The sequence below is a fragment of the Salmo trutta genome, chromosome 35 (assembly GCF_901001165.1).
Source record: "Salmo trutta chromosome 35, fSalTru1.1, whole genome shotgun sequence".
NCBI lineage: Eukaryota > Metazoa > Chordata > Actinopteri > Salmoniformes > Salmonidae > Salmo > Salmo trutta.
In genome coordinates, this window is record NC_042991.1 from 39,924,781 (window position 1) to 39,942,280 (window position 17,500).

Below are 17,500 nucleotides of genomic sequence, written 5' to 3' on the forward strand. Positions count from 1 at the left end.
TCTGACTACCTTGGAGTGGAGTTTAGTCAACTAAGGTCTTATTATCTGACTACCTTGGAGTGGAGTTTAGTCAGCTCAGGTCTTATTATCTGACTACCATGGAGTTGAGTTTAGTCAACTAAGGACTTATTATCTGACTACCTTGGAGTGGAGTTTAGTCAGCTCAGGTCTTATTATCTGACTACCTTGGAGTGGAGTTTAGTCAGCTAAGGACTTATTATCTGACTACCTTGGAGTGGAGTTTAGTCAACTCAGGTCTTATTATCTGACTACCTTGGAGTGGAGTTTAGTCAGCTCAGGTCTTATTATCTGACTACCTTGGAGTGGAGTTTAGTCAACTAAGGTCTTATTATCTGACTACCTTGGAGTGGAGTTTAGTCAGCTCAGGACTTATTATCTGACTACCATGGAGTGGAGTTTAGTCAGCTCAGGACTTATTAGTCTGTTTTTGTTGGTGACACGTTGATCTCTTGATAGTTTGCTGATGTTTAAGTCTTATCAAAAGTGTGTGAGTTTTGAGCATGTGTCCGTTGGGCCTATGGACATTTTGGGGGGAATCAGCACAATTTAGATTGAGCAATAAAAGCCCCACTTGTGGTCTTAAATCAAACACGTTTATGACCGTATGGAATTGTGGCGCACATTATCACAGAAGAGTTTAGAAGGGAGGAACTCCCTCAAACTTTTATCCCATAGGATTTGATCAGCGCTATGCGGCTGTTGCAAGAGCCCATTTTTCCCTGGCTGTCCACTGGTCCCAAGTGCATTTTCCCCTGGCTGTCCATTGGTCGCAAAAACATTAATTATAGGCAGCTTAAACTTCTTGAATTCAACAATTATGGATTAAAATACACATATATATTTGTGAACAGCCATCCACAACAACCGCAACCTGCAACCGCAACCTCCAAGCGTTTATTTAAGTTGGATAATCTTTGGATTCCCGACATCTGTCGCACCATTGAACGACATATTCCAGACATAAACAAAACCTATTCCTGCTCTTTTCTCCCGTGATCCATCAAACCCATCTGGCGTGTCATCACAGTGGTCTCTGATTGGTCGTCATCATTTGGTGTGTCATCATTAGTGGTCTCTGATTGGTGGTCATCATTTGGTGTGTCATCATAGTGGTCTCTGATTGGTGGTCATCATTTGGTGTGTCATCATAGTGGTCTCTGATTGGTGGTCATCATTTGGTGTGTCATCATTAGTGGTCTCTGATTGGTGGTCATCATTTGGTGTGTCATCATAGTGGTCTCTGATTGGTGGTCATCATTTGGTGTGTCGTCATTAGTGGTCTCTGATTGGTGGTCATCATTTGGTGTGTCATCGTAGTGGTCTCTGATTGGTGGTCATCATTTGGTGTGTCATCATAGTGGTCTCTGATTGGTGGTCATCATTTGGTGTGTCATTATAGTGGTCTCTGATTGGTGGTCATCATTTGGTGTGTCATCATAGTGGTCTCTGATTGGTGGTCATCATTTGGTGTGTCATCATAGTGGTCTCTGATTGGTGGTCATCATTTGGTGTGTCATCATTAGTGGTCTCTGATTGGTGGTCATCATTTGGTGTGTCATCATAGTGGTCTCTGATTGGTGGTCATCATTTGGTGTGTCGTCATTAGTGGTCTCTGATTGGTGGTCATCATTTGGTGTGTCATCGTAGTGGTCTCTGATTGGTGGTCATCATTTGGTGTGTCATCATAGTGGTCTCTGATTGGTGGTCATCATTTGGTGTGTCATCATTAGTGGTCTCTGATTGGTGGTCATCATTTGGTGTGTCATCATAGTGGTCTCTGATTGGTGGTCATCATTTGGTGTGTCATTATAGTGGTCTCTGATTGGTGGTCAGACTGGTTCAGGCAGAACAAACGTAAAGTTTTTTTCCAATGCTGATTTGATTGTCATTAAGAAACAGAATGGTTGCAAATAATTTTCCTGAATTTCAAGTAATCATAGAAGTAATCAACTAGTTTTTCAAAAGTATCTGTAAGCTAATTACAATATTTTTGATGGTAACATAACGGATTACAGTTACAGCTTTTTGTAATCAGTTACTCTCCAAACCTGCCTTTTAGAACCTTACCGAACTTTAAAGAACCCTTTTAGAACCTTACTGAACTTTAAAGAACCCTTTTAGAACCTTACTGAACTTTAAAGAACCCTTTTAGAACCTTACTGAACTTTAAAGAACCCTTTTAGAACCTTACTGAACTTTAAAGAACCCTTTTAGAACCTTACTGAACTTTAAAGAACCCCTTTAGAACCTTACTGAACTTTAAAGAACCCCTTTAGCACCTTACATTAAGAGAACTATTCTAGGGCCAAATATATATATATATTTTTTTTAAATTGAACCTTTATTTAACTAGGCAAGTCAATTAGGAACAAATTCTTATTTACAATGATTGGATCCATAACAGATCGCCATAGGTTAGGTCTATATCCAAAACCCTTTTCCCTATATAGTGCACTACTTTTGGCCAGCGCATGAGACCTGGGATCTATTATAGTGGTGCTAACTCAGACAGCCAAGTGTTTCACTGAGAAGTGTTGTTGACCTGCACTGAGTAGATAACTTGTCACTGCATATTATTAGCTGAAAGTGAGAGTTCTACAGTTATACTTCTGCTCCCGCGCGCGCACGCACACACACACACACACACACACACACACACACACACACACACACACTTCCAGAAGCTAGGAGGTAATGATTAGCAAAGAGGCTAACGGTGGAAACTCCCTCCATAACACTAGCAAGAGATTTCAAAAGGGAGAGAGGGAGAAGAAACAGAGAAGGAGGGGGGAAAGAGATGACTAAAGGAACGAGGGGCTGAGAAGTATTGTTGACTTTTGAATGGTTCCTGAAAATGTATTCTCTCTTTCCCCCTTTCACCTCCTCCCCCCGCTCCCTCCCCTCTCTCCCTATCTCCCTCCTCCACCCTCCCTCAGGTGATTGAACTAGTCCAGAAGTATGGAGCCAAGCGTTGGTCGGTAATCGCCAAGCACCTGAAGGGTCGGATAGGGAAGCAGTGCAGAGAGCGCTGGCACAACCACCTGAACCCCGAGGTGAAGAAGACTTCCTGGACCGAGGAAGAGGACCAGATCATCTACCAGGCCCACGAGAAACTGGGCAACCGCTGGGCCGAGATCGCCAAACTGCTGCCTGGCAGGTATGGAGAGAGAAAGAAGGGGGTGGGGGGGAGAGAGGAAAGTGGGTGGGTGGGGGGAGTGGAGGAAGGGAGAGAGAGCGAGCGAGAGAGAGAGAGAGTGATTGTAGTTGCTCAGAACTTACAGTTTATTGCAATCAAGAACAACTTTACAATGGCTGAATGTGTGCGATTCCTGCTGTAACTAAGTCTCCCTCTCTCTCTCTCTCTCTCTCTCTGTTCCTCTCTTTCTCTCTCTCTCTCTCTCTCTCTCTCTCTCTGTTCCTCTCTTTCTCTCTCTCTCTCTCTCTCTCTCTCTCTCTCTCTCTCTCTGTTTTATTGCCCAGGACTGATAATGCTATCAAGAACCACTGGAACTCTACGATGCGTAGGAAGGTTGAACAGGAGGGTTACCTTCAGCCTTCCTCCCACTCCATCGCCCCCGGTTACGCCAAGGCCAACCACCACAACGTGGGCTTCCATCACCACTCCCCTCTCCCTCCCCTCTCCTTCCTCACGGGCACCTACCCCTATATTCCGGACCATAGGGTGAGTCCACGTTCTTACCCCCCCGCCCCCCCCCCCCCCCCCCCCCCTCTGTCACTTTGGATAGAAGCTCCTGCGAAAAATAGGTTTTTATCTCCCAGCTCCTGATATGCTGTTTGTGGAGTCTGATCTGTTTCTATTGGTTTCCAAGGTTCCCTTTCCCCTAGCACTGCACGTCAACATCTTGAACATTCCACAGCACGGAACAGCTGCTATACAGGTGAGACACGAGAGCAACAACCCAGGGAAAGCTTTTAGTTGGCCTTCACAGCAACCCAGGGATATCTTTCAGTTGGCCCTCACAGCAACCCAGGAAAACTTTGTAGTTGTCCCTCAATACACAATGACACAACAACCCAGGGAAACCTTTTAGTTGGCCACTCACCACAGCAACCAAGGGAAGGGTTTCAATTCAATCCAGGATTCAAGGGAGAGCCAATACGGACATGCCTGGTGCCCAAATTGAGGACGGATGTCGCTCAGCTGAGAGTCGAGTGTGGAGAGGAATGGATTCAGTTCAGTCAGTCATCCTGACGAGCGCTTCCCAGCGAGCTAGTTCAGTCAGTCATCCTGACGAGACCTTCCCAGCTAGCTAGTTCAGTCAGTCATCCTGACGAGACCTTCCCAGCTAGCTAGTTCAGTCAGTCATCCTGATGAGCCCTTCCCAGCTAGCTAGTTCAGTCAGTCATCCTGACGAGACCTTCCCAGCTAGCTAGTTCAGTCAGTCATCCTGATGAGCTCTTCCCAGCTAGCTAGTTCAGTCAGTCATCCTGATGAGTCCTTCCCAGCTAGCTAGTTCAGTCAGTCATCCTGATGAGCCCTTCCCAGCTAGCTAGTTCAGTCAGTCATCCTGATGAGCCCTTCCCAGCTAGCTAGTTCAGTCAGTCATCCTGACGAGACATTCCCAGCTAGCTAGTTCAGTCAGTCATCCTGATGAGCCCTTCCCAGCTAGCTAGTTCAGTCAGTCATCCTGATGAGACCTTCCCAGCTAGCTAGTTCAGTCAGTCATCCTGATGAGCCCTTCCCAGCTAGCTAGTTCAGTCAGTCATCTTGATGAGACCTTCCCAGCTAGCTAGTTCAGTCAGTCAGTCATCCTGATGAGCCCTTCCCAGCTAGCTAGTTCAGTCAGTCAGTCATCCTGATGAGTCCTTCCCAGCTAGCTAGTTCAGTCAGTCAGTCATCCTGATGAGCCCTTCCCAGCTAGCTAGTTCAGTCAGTCAGTCATCCTGATGAGCCCTTCCCAGCTAGCTAGTTCAGTCAGTCATCCTGATGAGCCCTTCCCAGCTAGCTAGTTCAGTCAGTCAGTCATCCTGATGAGCCCTTCCCAGCTAGCTAGTTCAGTCAGTCAGTCATCCTGATGAGCCCTTCCCAGCTAGCTAGTTCAGTCAGTCATCCTGATGAGCACTTCCCAGCTAGCTAGTTCAGTCAGTCAGTCATCCTGATGAGACCTTCCCAGCTAGCTAGTTCAGTCAGTCAGTCATCCTGATGAGCCCTTCCCAGCTAGCTAGTTCAGTCAGTCATCCTGATGAGACCTTCCCAGCTAGCTAGTTCAGTCAGTCATCCTGATGAGCCCTTCCCAGCTAGCTAGTTCAGTCAGTCATCCTGACGAGACCTTCCCAGCTAGCTAGTTCAGTCAGTCATCCTGATGAGCCCTTCCCAGCTAGCTAGTTCAGTCAGTCATCCTGATGAGCCCTTCCCAGCTAGCTAGTTCAGTCAGTCAGTCATCCTGATGAGCCCTTCCCAGCTAGCTAGTTCAGTCAGTCAGTCATCCTGATGAGCCCTTCCCAGCTAGCTAGTTCAGTCAGTCAGTCATCCTGATGAGCCCTTCCCAGCTAGCTAGTTCAGTCAGTCATCTTGATGAGACCTTCCCAGCTAGCTAGTTCAGTCAGTCAGTCATCCTGATGAGTCCTTCCCAGCTAGCTAGTTCAGTCAGTCAGTCATCCTGATGAGCCCTTCCCAGCTAGCTAGTTCAGTCAGTCATCCTGATGAGCCCTTCCCAGCTAGCTAGTTCAGTCAGTCATCCTGATGAGCCCTTCCCAGCTAGCTAGTTCAGTCAGTCATCCTGATGAGCCCTTCCCAGCTAGCTAGTTCAGTCAGTCATCCTGATGAGACCTTCCCAGCTAGCTAGTTCAGTCAGTCATCCTGATGAGGCCTTCCCATCTAGCTAGTTCAGTCAGTCATCCTGATGAGCCCTTCCCAGCTAGCTAGTTCAGTCAGTCAGTCATCCTGACGAGCCCTTCCCAGCTAGCTAGTTCAGTCAGTCATCCTGATGAGCCCTTCCCAGCTAGCTAGTTCAGTCAGTCAGTCATCCTGATGAGCACTTCCCAGCTAGCTAGTTCAGTCAGTCATCTTGATGAGACCTTCCCAGCTAGCTAGTTCAGTCAGTCAGTCATCCTGATGAGTCCTTCCCAGCTAGCTAGTTCAGTCAGTCAGTCATCCTGACGAGCCCTTCCCAGCTAGCTTTTTCAGTCAGTCAGTCATCCTGATGAGACCTTCCCAGCTAGCTAGTTCAGTCAGTCATCCTGATGAGCCCTTCCCAGCTAGCTAGTTCAGTCAGTCATCCTGATGAGCCCTTCCCAGCTAGCTAGTTCAGTCAGTCAGTCATCCTGATGAGCCCTTCCCAGCTAGCTAGTTCAGTCAGTCATCCTGATGAGCCCTTCCCAGCTAGCTAGTTCAGTCAGTCATCCTGACGAGCCCTTCCCAGCTAGCTAGTTCAGTCAGTCATCCTGATGAGCCCTTCCCATCTAGCTAGTTCAGTCAGTCATCCTGATGAGCCCTTCCCAGCTAGCTAGTTCAGTCAGTCATCCTGATGAGACCTTCCCAGCTAGCTAGTTCAGTCAGTCAGTTGTCCTGATGAGCCCTTCCCAGCTAGCTAGTTCAGTCAGTCATCCTGATGAGACCTTCCCAGCTAGCTAGTTCAGTCAGTCATCCTGATGAGCCCTTCCCAGCTAGCTAGTTCAGTCAGTCATCCTGACGAGACCTTCCCAGCTAGCTAGTTCAGTCAGTCATCCTGATGAGCCCTTCCCAGCTAGCTAGTTCAGTCAGTCATCCTGATGAGCCCTTCCCAGCTAGCTAGTTCAGTCAGTCAGTCATCCTGATGAGCCCTTCCCAGCTAGCTAGTTCAGTCAGTCAGTCATCCTGATGAGCCCTTCCCAGCTAGCTAGTTCAGTCAGTCAGTCATCCTGATGAGCCCTTCCCAGCTAGCTAGTTCAGTCAGTCAGTCATCTTGATGAGACCTTCCCAGCTAGCTAGTTCAGTCAGTCATCCTGATGAGCCCTTCCCAGCTAGCTAGTTCAGTCAGTCATCCTGATGAGCCCTTCCCAGCTAGCTAGTTCAGTCAGTCAGTCATCCTGATGAGCCCTTCCCAGCTAGCTAGTTCAGTCAGTCATCCTGATGAGCCCTTCCCAGCTAGCTAGTTCAGTCAGTCAGTCATCCTGATGAGACCTTCCCAGCTAGCTAGTTCAGTCAGTCATCCTGATGAACTCTTCCCAGCTAGCTAGTTCAGTCAGTCATCCTGATGAGACCTTCCCAGCTAGCTAGTTCAGTCAGTCATCCTGATGAGTCCTTCCCAGCTAGCTAGTTCAGTCAGTCATCCTGATGAGACCTTCCCAGCTAGCTAGTTCAGTCAGTCAGTCATCCTGATGAGACCTTCCCAGCTAGCTAGTTCAGTCAGTCATCCTGATGAGCCCTTCCCAGCTAGCTAGTTCAGTCAGTCATCCTGATGAGACCTTCCCAGCTAGCTAGTTCAGTCAGTCATCCTGATGAGACCTTCCCAGCTAGCTAGTTCAGCCAGTCATCCTGATGAGACCTTCCCAGCTAGCTAGTTCAGTCAGTCATCCTGATGAGACCTTCCCAGCTAGCTAGTTGAGTCAGTCATCCTGATGAGCCCTTCCCAGCTAGCTAGTTCAGTCAGTCATCCTGATGAGTCCTTCCCAGCTAGCTAGTTCAGTCAGTCAGTCATCCTGATGAGTCCTTCCCAGCTAGCTAGTTCAGTCAGTCAGTCATCCTGATGAGCCCTTCCCAGCTAGCTAGTTTGTTAGTTAAAACTTGTAAAAGAAAGTGATGTTTATTTTAATGGGAGAGGGAGAAATAACTTGTAGTATTGGTCACCTTCTGGATGTCACCGTGACATTGCCAATTAGCTAACGTAACGACAAGCTGGTGCGAATGACCGTTGACCAGACCAACGCTGTTGTATCGAGATGCTTCCCAGCAGGCAGCTGTACCACGTGTTGAAGGCGTTTGCTGACGTGGCCAATTTGTTCCATCACACTTGATTTTATTTTAGTAAAATGACCTTTAAAAGTCTGTTATAGTAGAGAAGTCAAATGAATGTGCTGCTACACAGTCACTGGGGGGGTTATTTCTAGAGCGTAAGAGCATTTAAAAAAAATAATCTCTAAATGTTTAAACTAGTGAGAAATACACTGAGTGTACAAAACATTAGGAACACCTTCGTAATATTGAGTTGCTGTCCCCCTTTCTGTCCTCAATTTGTCGGGGCATGGGACTACGAGGTGTTGAAAGTGTTCCACAGGGATGCTGGTCTATATTGACTCCAATGTTTCCCACAGTTGTGTCAAGTTGGCTGGATGTCCTTTGGGTGGTGGACCGTTCTTGATACACAGGGGAAACTGTTGAGCGTGAAAAACCCAGCAGCGTTGCAGTTCTTGACACAAACCGGTGCGCTTGGCACCTACTACCATACCCTGTTTAAAGACACTTCAATATTTTGTCTTGCCCATTCACCCTCTAAATGACATACATACACAATCCATGTCTCAATTATCTCAAGGATTAAAAATCCTTCTTTAACCTGTCATCCTCCCCTTCATCTACACTGATTGAAGTGGATTTAAGAAATTACATCAATAAGGGGTCATAACTTTCACCTGGATTCACCTGGTCAGTCTATGTCATGGGAAAAAGCAGGTGTTAACTACACTCACACTGAGCTAACTACACTCACGCTGAGCTAACTACACTCACACTGAGCTAACTACACTCACGCTGAGCTAACTACACTCACGCTGAGCTAACTACACTCACGCTGAGCTAGCTATACTCACGCTGAGCTAACTACACTCACGCTGAGCTAACTACACTCACGCTGAGCTAACTACACTCACGCTGAGCTAGCTACACTCACACTGAGCTAACTACACTCACGCTGAGCTAACTACACTCACGCTGAGCTAACTACACTCACGCTGAGCTAGCTATACTCACGCTGAGCTAGCTACACTCACACTGAGCTAACTACACTCACGCTGAGCTAGCTACACTCACACTGAGCTAATTACACTCACACTGAGCTAACTACCATCACGCTGAGCTAACTACACTCACGCTGAGCTAGCTACACTCACGCTGAGCTAACTACACTCACGCTGAGCTAACTACACTCACGCTGAGCTAACTACACTCACGCTGAGCTAACTACGCTCACGCTGACTGTACAAAACATTAGGAACACCTGCTTTTTCCCATGACATAGTAGACTCTCGTATATGCTATTATTTAAATGATTAGTGAGTTTGCATCATTTACTCTAATACTAAATTAAGATATAGAATTATTAATATTATAGTATTATATTATAATGAATGTATATTACACTACTTTCCATGATATGGACAGTATGTGTTACTATATTATGCAAGCTGACGTTTTCAAATGACTCACTACTGTAAGTGGCTCTGGATCAGAGAGTCTGCCAAATGACTCACTACTGTAAGTGGCTCTGGATCAGAGAGTATGCTAAATGACTCACTACTGTAGTGTCTCTGGATCAGAGAGTCTGCTAAATGACTCACTACTGTAGTGGCTCTGGATCAGAGAGTCTGCTAAATGACTCACTACTGTAGTGGCTGGATCAGAGAGTCTGCTAAATGACTACAATGTAAATGTAAAATAATTTGTGGTGGTCTCGCTGTGAAAGTGGCTGGCCACACACCAATACACCGATCTGACAGCCAAACTAGCATTTTAAAGAGCAGCCAACCACAGAAAAAGTGGTTTGTTGTCTTTTCCTTGATGGCAGCCTCCCCAAAACTCAACATCCGCCATTCCAAAACATAGATATCAGCCTTTTCTACAAGTTCCCGTCTAACCAACCATGTCTAGGTTATTCCAAGACTCTGTGGAGCATAGTGGCGACCTACTTGAATCAAAATGCAACACATAAAAGATGGAGCTAGCCGTCTTCTCCTAACCAGTGACGTACACATTATTCCCAGATTCCATGTGGTTTTTGAGCTGTGTTTGTTTTAAAAGGGACGTGCAACTTCCATCTCCCTGCTCTTACACGATTGATTTCAACATCAAATCATCAATTCAAGTTTTATTTATCACATGTAGACTAACTGTCAAGGCTGTGGGTAACTGGTGAAAGGAGTCAGGCGCAGGAGAGCTGAGATGTGTGGACAAGGTATTTAATTCAAGAAAAACACCAGTATAAACACAATACTATGGTGCTGGAAAAATACCGGTACCAGGAAATAAACAGGCGTAATAACAAAACCCGGTAACAATTTACCAGCCGTCAGATACAGCCTTACAATAAAACAAACACGCACGCAAACATAAGGGAAACCAGAGGGTTAAATAACGAACATGTAATGGGGGAATTGAAACCAGGTGTGTAAAAAACAAAGACAAAACAAATGGAAAATGAAAAGTGGATCGGTGATTGCTAGAAGGCCGGTGACGTCGACCGCCGAACAAGGAGAGGGACCGACTCCGGCAGAAGTCGTGACAGTAACAGTGAAATGCTTACGGGCCCTTCCCATTCATGCAGAGAGAAACAACATAGGGAAATAATACAAAATGAATAAATAATAAGTACACAATGAGTAATATATACACAGGGTACCAGGCTATATACACAGGGTACCAGGCTATATACACAGGGTACCAGGCTATATACACAGGGTACCAGGCTATATACACAGGGTACCAGGCTATATACACAGGGTACCAGGCTATATACACATGGTACCAGGCTATATACACAGGGTACCAGGCTATATACACAGGGTACCAGGCTATATGCACAGGGTACCAGGCTATATGCACAGGGTACCAGGCTATATACACTGGCTACCAGGCTATATGCACAGGCTACCAGGCTATATACACTGGCTACCAGGCTATATACACAGGGTACCAGGCTATATACACAGGGTACCAGGCTATATACACAGGGTACCAGGCTATATACACAGGGTACCAGGCTATATACACAGGGTACCAGGCTATATACACAGGGTACCAGGCTATATACACAGGGTACCAGGCTATATACACAGGGTACCAGGCTATATGCACAGGGTACCAGGCTATATACACAGGGTACCAGGCTATATACACAGGGTACCAGGCTATATACACAGGGTACCAGGCTATATACACAGGGTACCAGTACTGAGTAATGATAACTAGGCTATATACACAGGGTACCAGTACTGAGTAATGATAACTAGGCTATATACACAGGGTACCAGGCTATATACACAGGGTACCAGGCATACACGGGTACCAGGCTATATACACAGGGTACCAGGCTATATACACAGGGTACCAGGCTATATACACAGGGTACCAGGCTATATACACAGGGTACCAGGCTATATACACAGGGTACCAGTACTGAGTAATGATAACTAGGCTATATACACAGGTATTAGTACTGAGTGGATGTGCAGGAGTACGAGGTCGTTGAGGTAGATATGTACAGTGCCTTCAGAAAGTATTCATACCCCTTGACTTATTCCATTTTATGTTGTGTTAAAACCCAAAAAATTCAAAATAGATTAAATAGATTTTTTCTCTCTCACCAGACTGTGCACACAATTGATGACAAAGTGAAACATGTTTTTAGACATTTTTTTGCAAATTGATTAAAAAGTAAATACAGAAATATCTAATTTACATAATTATTCACACCCCTGAGTAAATACTTTGTAGAAGCACCGTTGGCGACGATTACAGCATTGAGTCGTCTTGGGTATGTCTGCCACCACCATGCTTCACGGAAGGGATGGTGTTAGACGGGTGATGAGCTGTGCCTGGTTTTCTCCAAAACATAGCGCTTTGCATTCAGGCCAAATAGTTACATTTTTGTGTAATCAGACCACAGAATATTTTGTCTTATACTCTCACAGTCTTTCACATGCCTTTTTTTACAACCTTCAGTCATGCTGTCATGTGCCTTTTTCTCAGGAGTGGCTTCTTTTCTCCCATAAAGCCCAGATTGGTGAAGTGTTATACAGCAGGGGGTTCCCAAACTGTTTTACTCAGGTCCCCCTTCCAGCGTTGGGGAACTGGTGTTGTCCATCTGGCAGGTTCTCTTCCATCTCAACCAAGGAACTCTGTAGTTCTGTCAGAGTGGTAATTGGGTTCTCGGTCACCTCCCTGACCAATCACCACTCCCCTGGTCCTTCTTGTCGGTTTGCTCCATTTGATTGGACGGCCAGCTGTAGGCAGAGTCTGGGTAGTTCCATATTTTTTCCCAATGATGGAAACTTTCAACACTCTATAAATAGTTTTCTACCTTTCCGCAGATAAATACCTCATAAACTGTTGGAACTTATATAGAATGTTTATTTCCAAATCATGTCCAATCAATGGAATTTACCACAGGTGGACTCCAATCAAGTTGTAGTGACATCTCAAGGATGATCAATGTAAACAGGAAGCACCTGGAGTCTCATAGTAAAGTGGGTATGAACACTTACAGTGCATTCAGAAAGTATTCATTTTGTTACGTTACAGCCTTATTCTAAAATTGATTCAATCGTTTTTTTCCCCTCATCAATCTACACAGAATACCCCATAATGACAAAGCAAAAACTGTCATTTTGTTATTTTTGCAAATGTATAAAGATAAAAACCTGAAATATCACATTTACCTAATTGTTCAGACCCTTTACTCAGTACTTTGTTGAAGCACCTTTGGCAGCGATTACAGCCTCAAGTCTTCTTGGGTATAACGCTACTAGCTTGGCACACCTGTATTTGGGGATTTTCTCTCATTCTTCTCTGCAGATCCTCTCAAGCTGTCAGGTTGGATGGGGAGCGTCGCTGCACAGCTATTTCCAGGTCTCTGCAGAGATGTTCAATCAGGTTCAAGTCCGGGCTCTGGCTGGGCCACTCAAGGACATTCAGAGACTTGTCCCGAAGCCACTCCTGCGTTGTCTTGGCTGTGTGCTTAAGGTTGTTGTCCTGTTGGAAGGTGAACCTTCACCCCAGTCTGAGGTCCTGAGTGCTCTGGAGCAGGTTTTCATCAATGATCTCTTTGTACTTTGCTCTGTTCATCTTTGCCTCAATCCTGACCAGTCTCCCAGTCCCTGCCGCTGAAAAACATTCCTACAGCATGATGCTGCCACCACCATGTTTCCCCGTAGAGATGGTGCCAGGTTTCCTCCAGACATGACACTTGGCATTCAGGCCAAAGAGTTCATCAGACCAGACAATCTTGTTTCTCATCGTCTGAGAGTTATTTAGGTGCCTTTTGGCAAACTCCAAGCAGGCTGTCATGTGCCTTTTACTGAGGAGTGGCTTTCATCTGGCCACTCGACCAAAAAGGCCTAATTGGTGGAGTGCTGCAGAGATGGTTGTCCTTCTGGAAGGTTCTCCCATCTCCACAGAGGAACTCTGGAGCTCGGTCAGAGTGACCATCCGGTTCTTGGTCACCTCCACGATTTCACAGCTTGGCCGGGCGGCCAGCTCTAGGAAGAGTCCTGGTGGTTCCAAACTTCTTCCATTTCAGAATGATGGAGGCCACTGTGTTCTTGGGGACCTTCAACGCTGCATTTTTTGGTACCCTTCCCCAGATCCGTGCCTCGACACAATCCTGTCTTTGAGTTTTACTGACAATTCCTTCAACCTCATGGCTTGGTTTTTGCTCTGACATGCACTGTCAACTGTGGGACCTTATATAGAAAGGTGTGTGTGCTTTTCCAAATCATGTCCAATCAATTGAATTTACCACCAGTGGACTCCAAACAAGTTCTAGAAATATCACAAGGATGATCAATGGAAACAGGATGCACCTGAGCTCAATTTCGAGTCTCATAGCAAAGGGTATGAATACTTTGTGAAGGCACTGTATATATAACTAGGTATAAAGTAACTAGGCAACAGGATAGATAATAAACAGTAGCAGCAGTGTATGTGATGAGTCAAAAGAAGTTCATACAAAATGGGTCATTTCATACACTCCGGGTAGCTATTTGGTTAACTATTTAACAAACTATTTTGCAGTCTTAAGGCTTGGAGGTAGAAGCTGTTCAGAGTCCTTTTGATTCCAGAATAATAGTGTGGTCTACAGCTTATCATGAGGTATTTTAACTCAGGCGAGCAGAACCTCAAGACTTCCTTAATATTAGAAATTGGGCACCAGCTGTTGTCCCCCCTTGATCTTACCCGAAACTGCTGTTCTGTCCTGCTGATATAAAAACCAGCTAGATGGACAGTATATCATCCATCTCTGAAAACCATACAGTAGGGTATTACATTTCTTCATGTCTCGTTGGTAGGATAGTCTTGTACAGAGCTCATCCAGTTTGTTCTCCAGTGATTGTACGTTTGCTAATAGAACGAAGGGTATTTACTTGGCGACGTAGTTTCGTCAGGGTTCCCCACGTCGGCCATATCTTGCGTCGTCTCTTTCTCTTCTGAGTCTCAGGTCCTGGTCCGTGGTGAGCAGTAGTGAAGTCCTGCTTCTCTGTCTCGTTGAAGTAGAACATCTTGCTGTTCTGATGTCCAGAAGCTGTTTCGACATAGGAAACAATGGAGGAAACATTATGTAGGAAAAAAAAGTTAAGATCAGCTCAATAAATCACACAAAATAACAGCATTGGTCAGGAGCCTATAAAACAGTAGCTGTTCATTCTAGCGCCTGTGAAGTGGTAATTGATGAGTGATTGACAAAACAGTGTTGCATTTTCATTCCGTTTTGGTGACCCACATATCAAAATGCAACATTCCAAAATGTAGCTGACTGTGTTCTACAGTTCTACAGTTCTACAGTTCTACATCTCTACAGTTCTACAGTTCTAAATCTCTACAGTTCTACAGTTCTACAGTTCTAAATCTCTACAGTTCTACAGTTCTACATCTCTACAGTTCTACAGTTCTAAATCTCTACAGTTCTACAGTTCTACAGCTCTACAGCTCTACAGTTCTACATCTCTACAGTTCTACAGCTCTACAGTTCTACAGTTCTACAGCTCTACAGTTCTACATCTCTACAGTTCTACAGTTCTGCAGCTTTACAGTTCTACAGTTCTACATCTCTACAGTTCTACAGCTCTACAGTTCTAAATCTCAACAGTTCTACAGTTTTACAGTTCTAAATCTCTACAGTTCTACAGTTCTACATCTCTACAGTTCTACAGTTCTAAATCTCTACAGTTCTACAGTTCTACAGCTCTACAGCTCTACAGTTCTACATCTCTACAGTTCTACAGCTCTACAGTTCTACAGTTCTACAGCTCTACAGTTCTACATCTCTACAGTTCTACAGTTCTGCAGCTTTACAGTTCTACAGTTCTACATCTCTACAGTTCTACAGCTCTACAGTTCTAAATCTCAACAGTTCTACAGTTCTACAGTTCTACAGCTCTACAGTTCTACATCTCTACAGCTCTACAGCTCTACATCTCTACAGCTCTACAGTTCTACAGTTCTACAGTTCTGCAGCTTTACAGTTCTACAGTTCTACAGTTCTACAGCTCTACATCTCTACAGTTCTACAGCTCTACAGTTCTAAATCTCAACAGTTCTACAGTTCTACAGTTCTACAGCTCTACAGTTCTACAGCTCTACAGTTCTACAGCTCTATATCTCTACAGCTCTACAGCTCTACAGTTCTAAATCTCAACAGTTCTACAGTTCTACAGTTCTACAGCTCTACAGTTCTACAGCTCTACAGCTCTACAGTTCTACAGCTCTACAGTTCTACAGCTCTACAGTTCTACAGCTCTACAGCTCTATATCTCTACAGTTTACAGCTCTACAGTTCTACAGCTCTACAGCTCTACAGTTCTACAGCTCTACAGTTCTACAGCTCTACAGCTCTACAGTTCTACAGCTCTACAGTTCTACAGATCTACAGTTCTACAGTTCTACATCTCTACAGCTCTATATCTCTACAGTTTACAGCTCTACAGTTCTACAGCTCTACAGTTCTAAATCTCAACAGTTCTACAGCTCTACAGTTCTACAGCTCTACAGCTCTACAGTTCTACAGATCTACATCTCTACAGTTCTACAGCTCTACAGTTCTACAGCTCTACATCTCTACAGTTCTACAGCTCTACAGTTCTACAGCTCTACAGCTCTACAGTTCTACAGCTCTACAGTTCTACATCTCTACAGCTCTACATCTCTACAGCTCTACAGCTCTACAGTTCTACATCTCTACAGCTCTACAGCTCTACATCTCTACAGCTCTACAGTTCTACAGTTCTACAGTTCTGCAGCTTTACAGTTCTACAGTTCTACAGTTCTACATCTCTACAGCTCTACAGTTCTAAATGTCAACAGTTCTACAGTTCTACAGCTCTACAGTTCTACAGCTCTACAGTTCTACAGCTCTACATCTCTACAGTTCTACAGCTCTACAGTTCTACAGCTCTACAGCTCTACAGTTCTACAGCTCTACAGTTCTACATCTCTACAGCTCTACAGTTCTAAATGTCAACAGTTCTACAGCTCTACATCTCTACAGTTCTACAGCTCTACAGTTCTACAGCTCTACAGCTCTACAGTTCTACAGCTCTACAGTTCTACAGCTCTACAGCTCTACAGTTCTACAGCTCTACAGTTCTACAGATCTACAGTTCTACAGTTCTACATCTCTACAGCTCTACAGTTCTACAGCTCTACAGTTCTACAGCTCTACAGTTCTACAGCTCTACAGTTCTACATCTCTACAGCTCTACAGTTCTACATCTCTACAGCTCTACATCTCTACAGATCTACAGTTCTACAGTTCTACGTCGAACCAGTGTCGTAACAATATATCCAGTTTCCATGTGGTTTTTGAGTTGTGGTAGTTTCAACAGCTTAATCGTAATCGCTGAGTGATTTATTACCGCTTGTCAAAACAACAGGGTTTTTGGTGTGTGGAGTCTATAAGGTGCTTGTTTAATATGATTACTATTGTTGCCATGATAGTAAATGTTATGTTTAGGATATATATATATATAATATATAAATGTTATGTTTAGGATATATATATATATATCACAGAATGTTTCTGGTTATTGGTTATTTATTTGGACACTTTATAACTGTATATTGGCATTGGGCTATTTATTTACTTAACCTTTATGTAAACAGGGAGTCACACTGAGATTAAACATCTATTTTACAAGAGAGTCCTGCACTTTATAATACAAATTAAATAATAATAATAATAATAAATAATAATAATAAATAATATTAAAACAACATACACCTACTGTACAAGTCAAATGTTTGGACACGCCTACTCATTACAAGGTTTTTCTTTCATTTTTACTATTTTCTACACATTGTAGAACTTGTGGATACCATTTTTACATCTCTATGTCCAGTATGATGGAAGTTAGATGTAGTTCTGTGAACCAATGACTGGAAGACTACGAGTATCTGCTAGCATGCTAACCACTACGATACATAAATACAATACTGTAAAATACAATACACAATTACAACACAGGTGGGAGATGTATGATTGCCATCCCTCAGTCAGGCCATGGATGAGGCAATACAATGCAATGCCAGGCTTGGGTTCGTCGTGCCACAAGG

At 44.5% G+C, this 17,500-nt stretch overlaps 1 protein-coding gene across 3 annotated transcripts in view; it reads left to right on the plus strand.

The window, feature by feature from the left end:
- Positions 1-17,500, plus strand: part of LOC115175192 (transcriptional activator Myb) — a 43,785-nt gene that overhangs the window by 24,084 nt on the left and 2,201 nt on the right. For 2 of the 3 annotated variants that reach the window (XM_029734440.1, XM_029734442.1), the window contains exons 5-7: positions 2,958-3,178; positions 3,502-3,703; positions 3,852-3,920. In XM_029734440.1, the coding sequence (XP_029590300.1) occupies positions 2,958-3,178; positions 3,502-3,703; positions 3,852-3,920 (492 nt within the window). The remainder of the gene's footprint in view (positions 1-2,957; positions 3,179-3,501; positions 3,704-3,851; positions 3,921-17,500) is intronic. The other variant, XM_029734441.1, reaches the window with a different exon arrangement.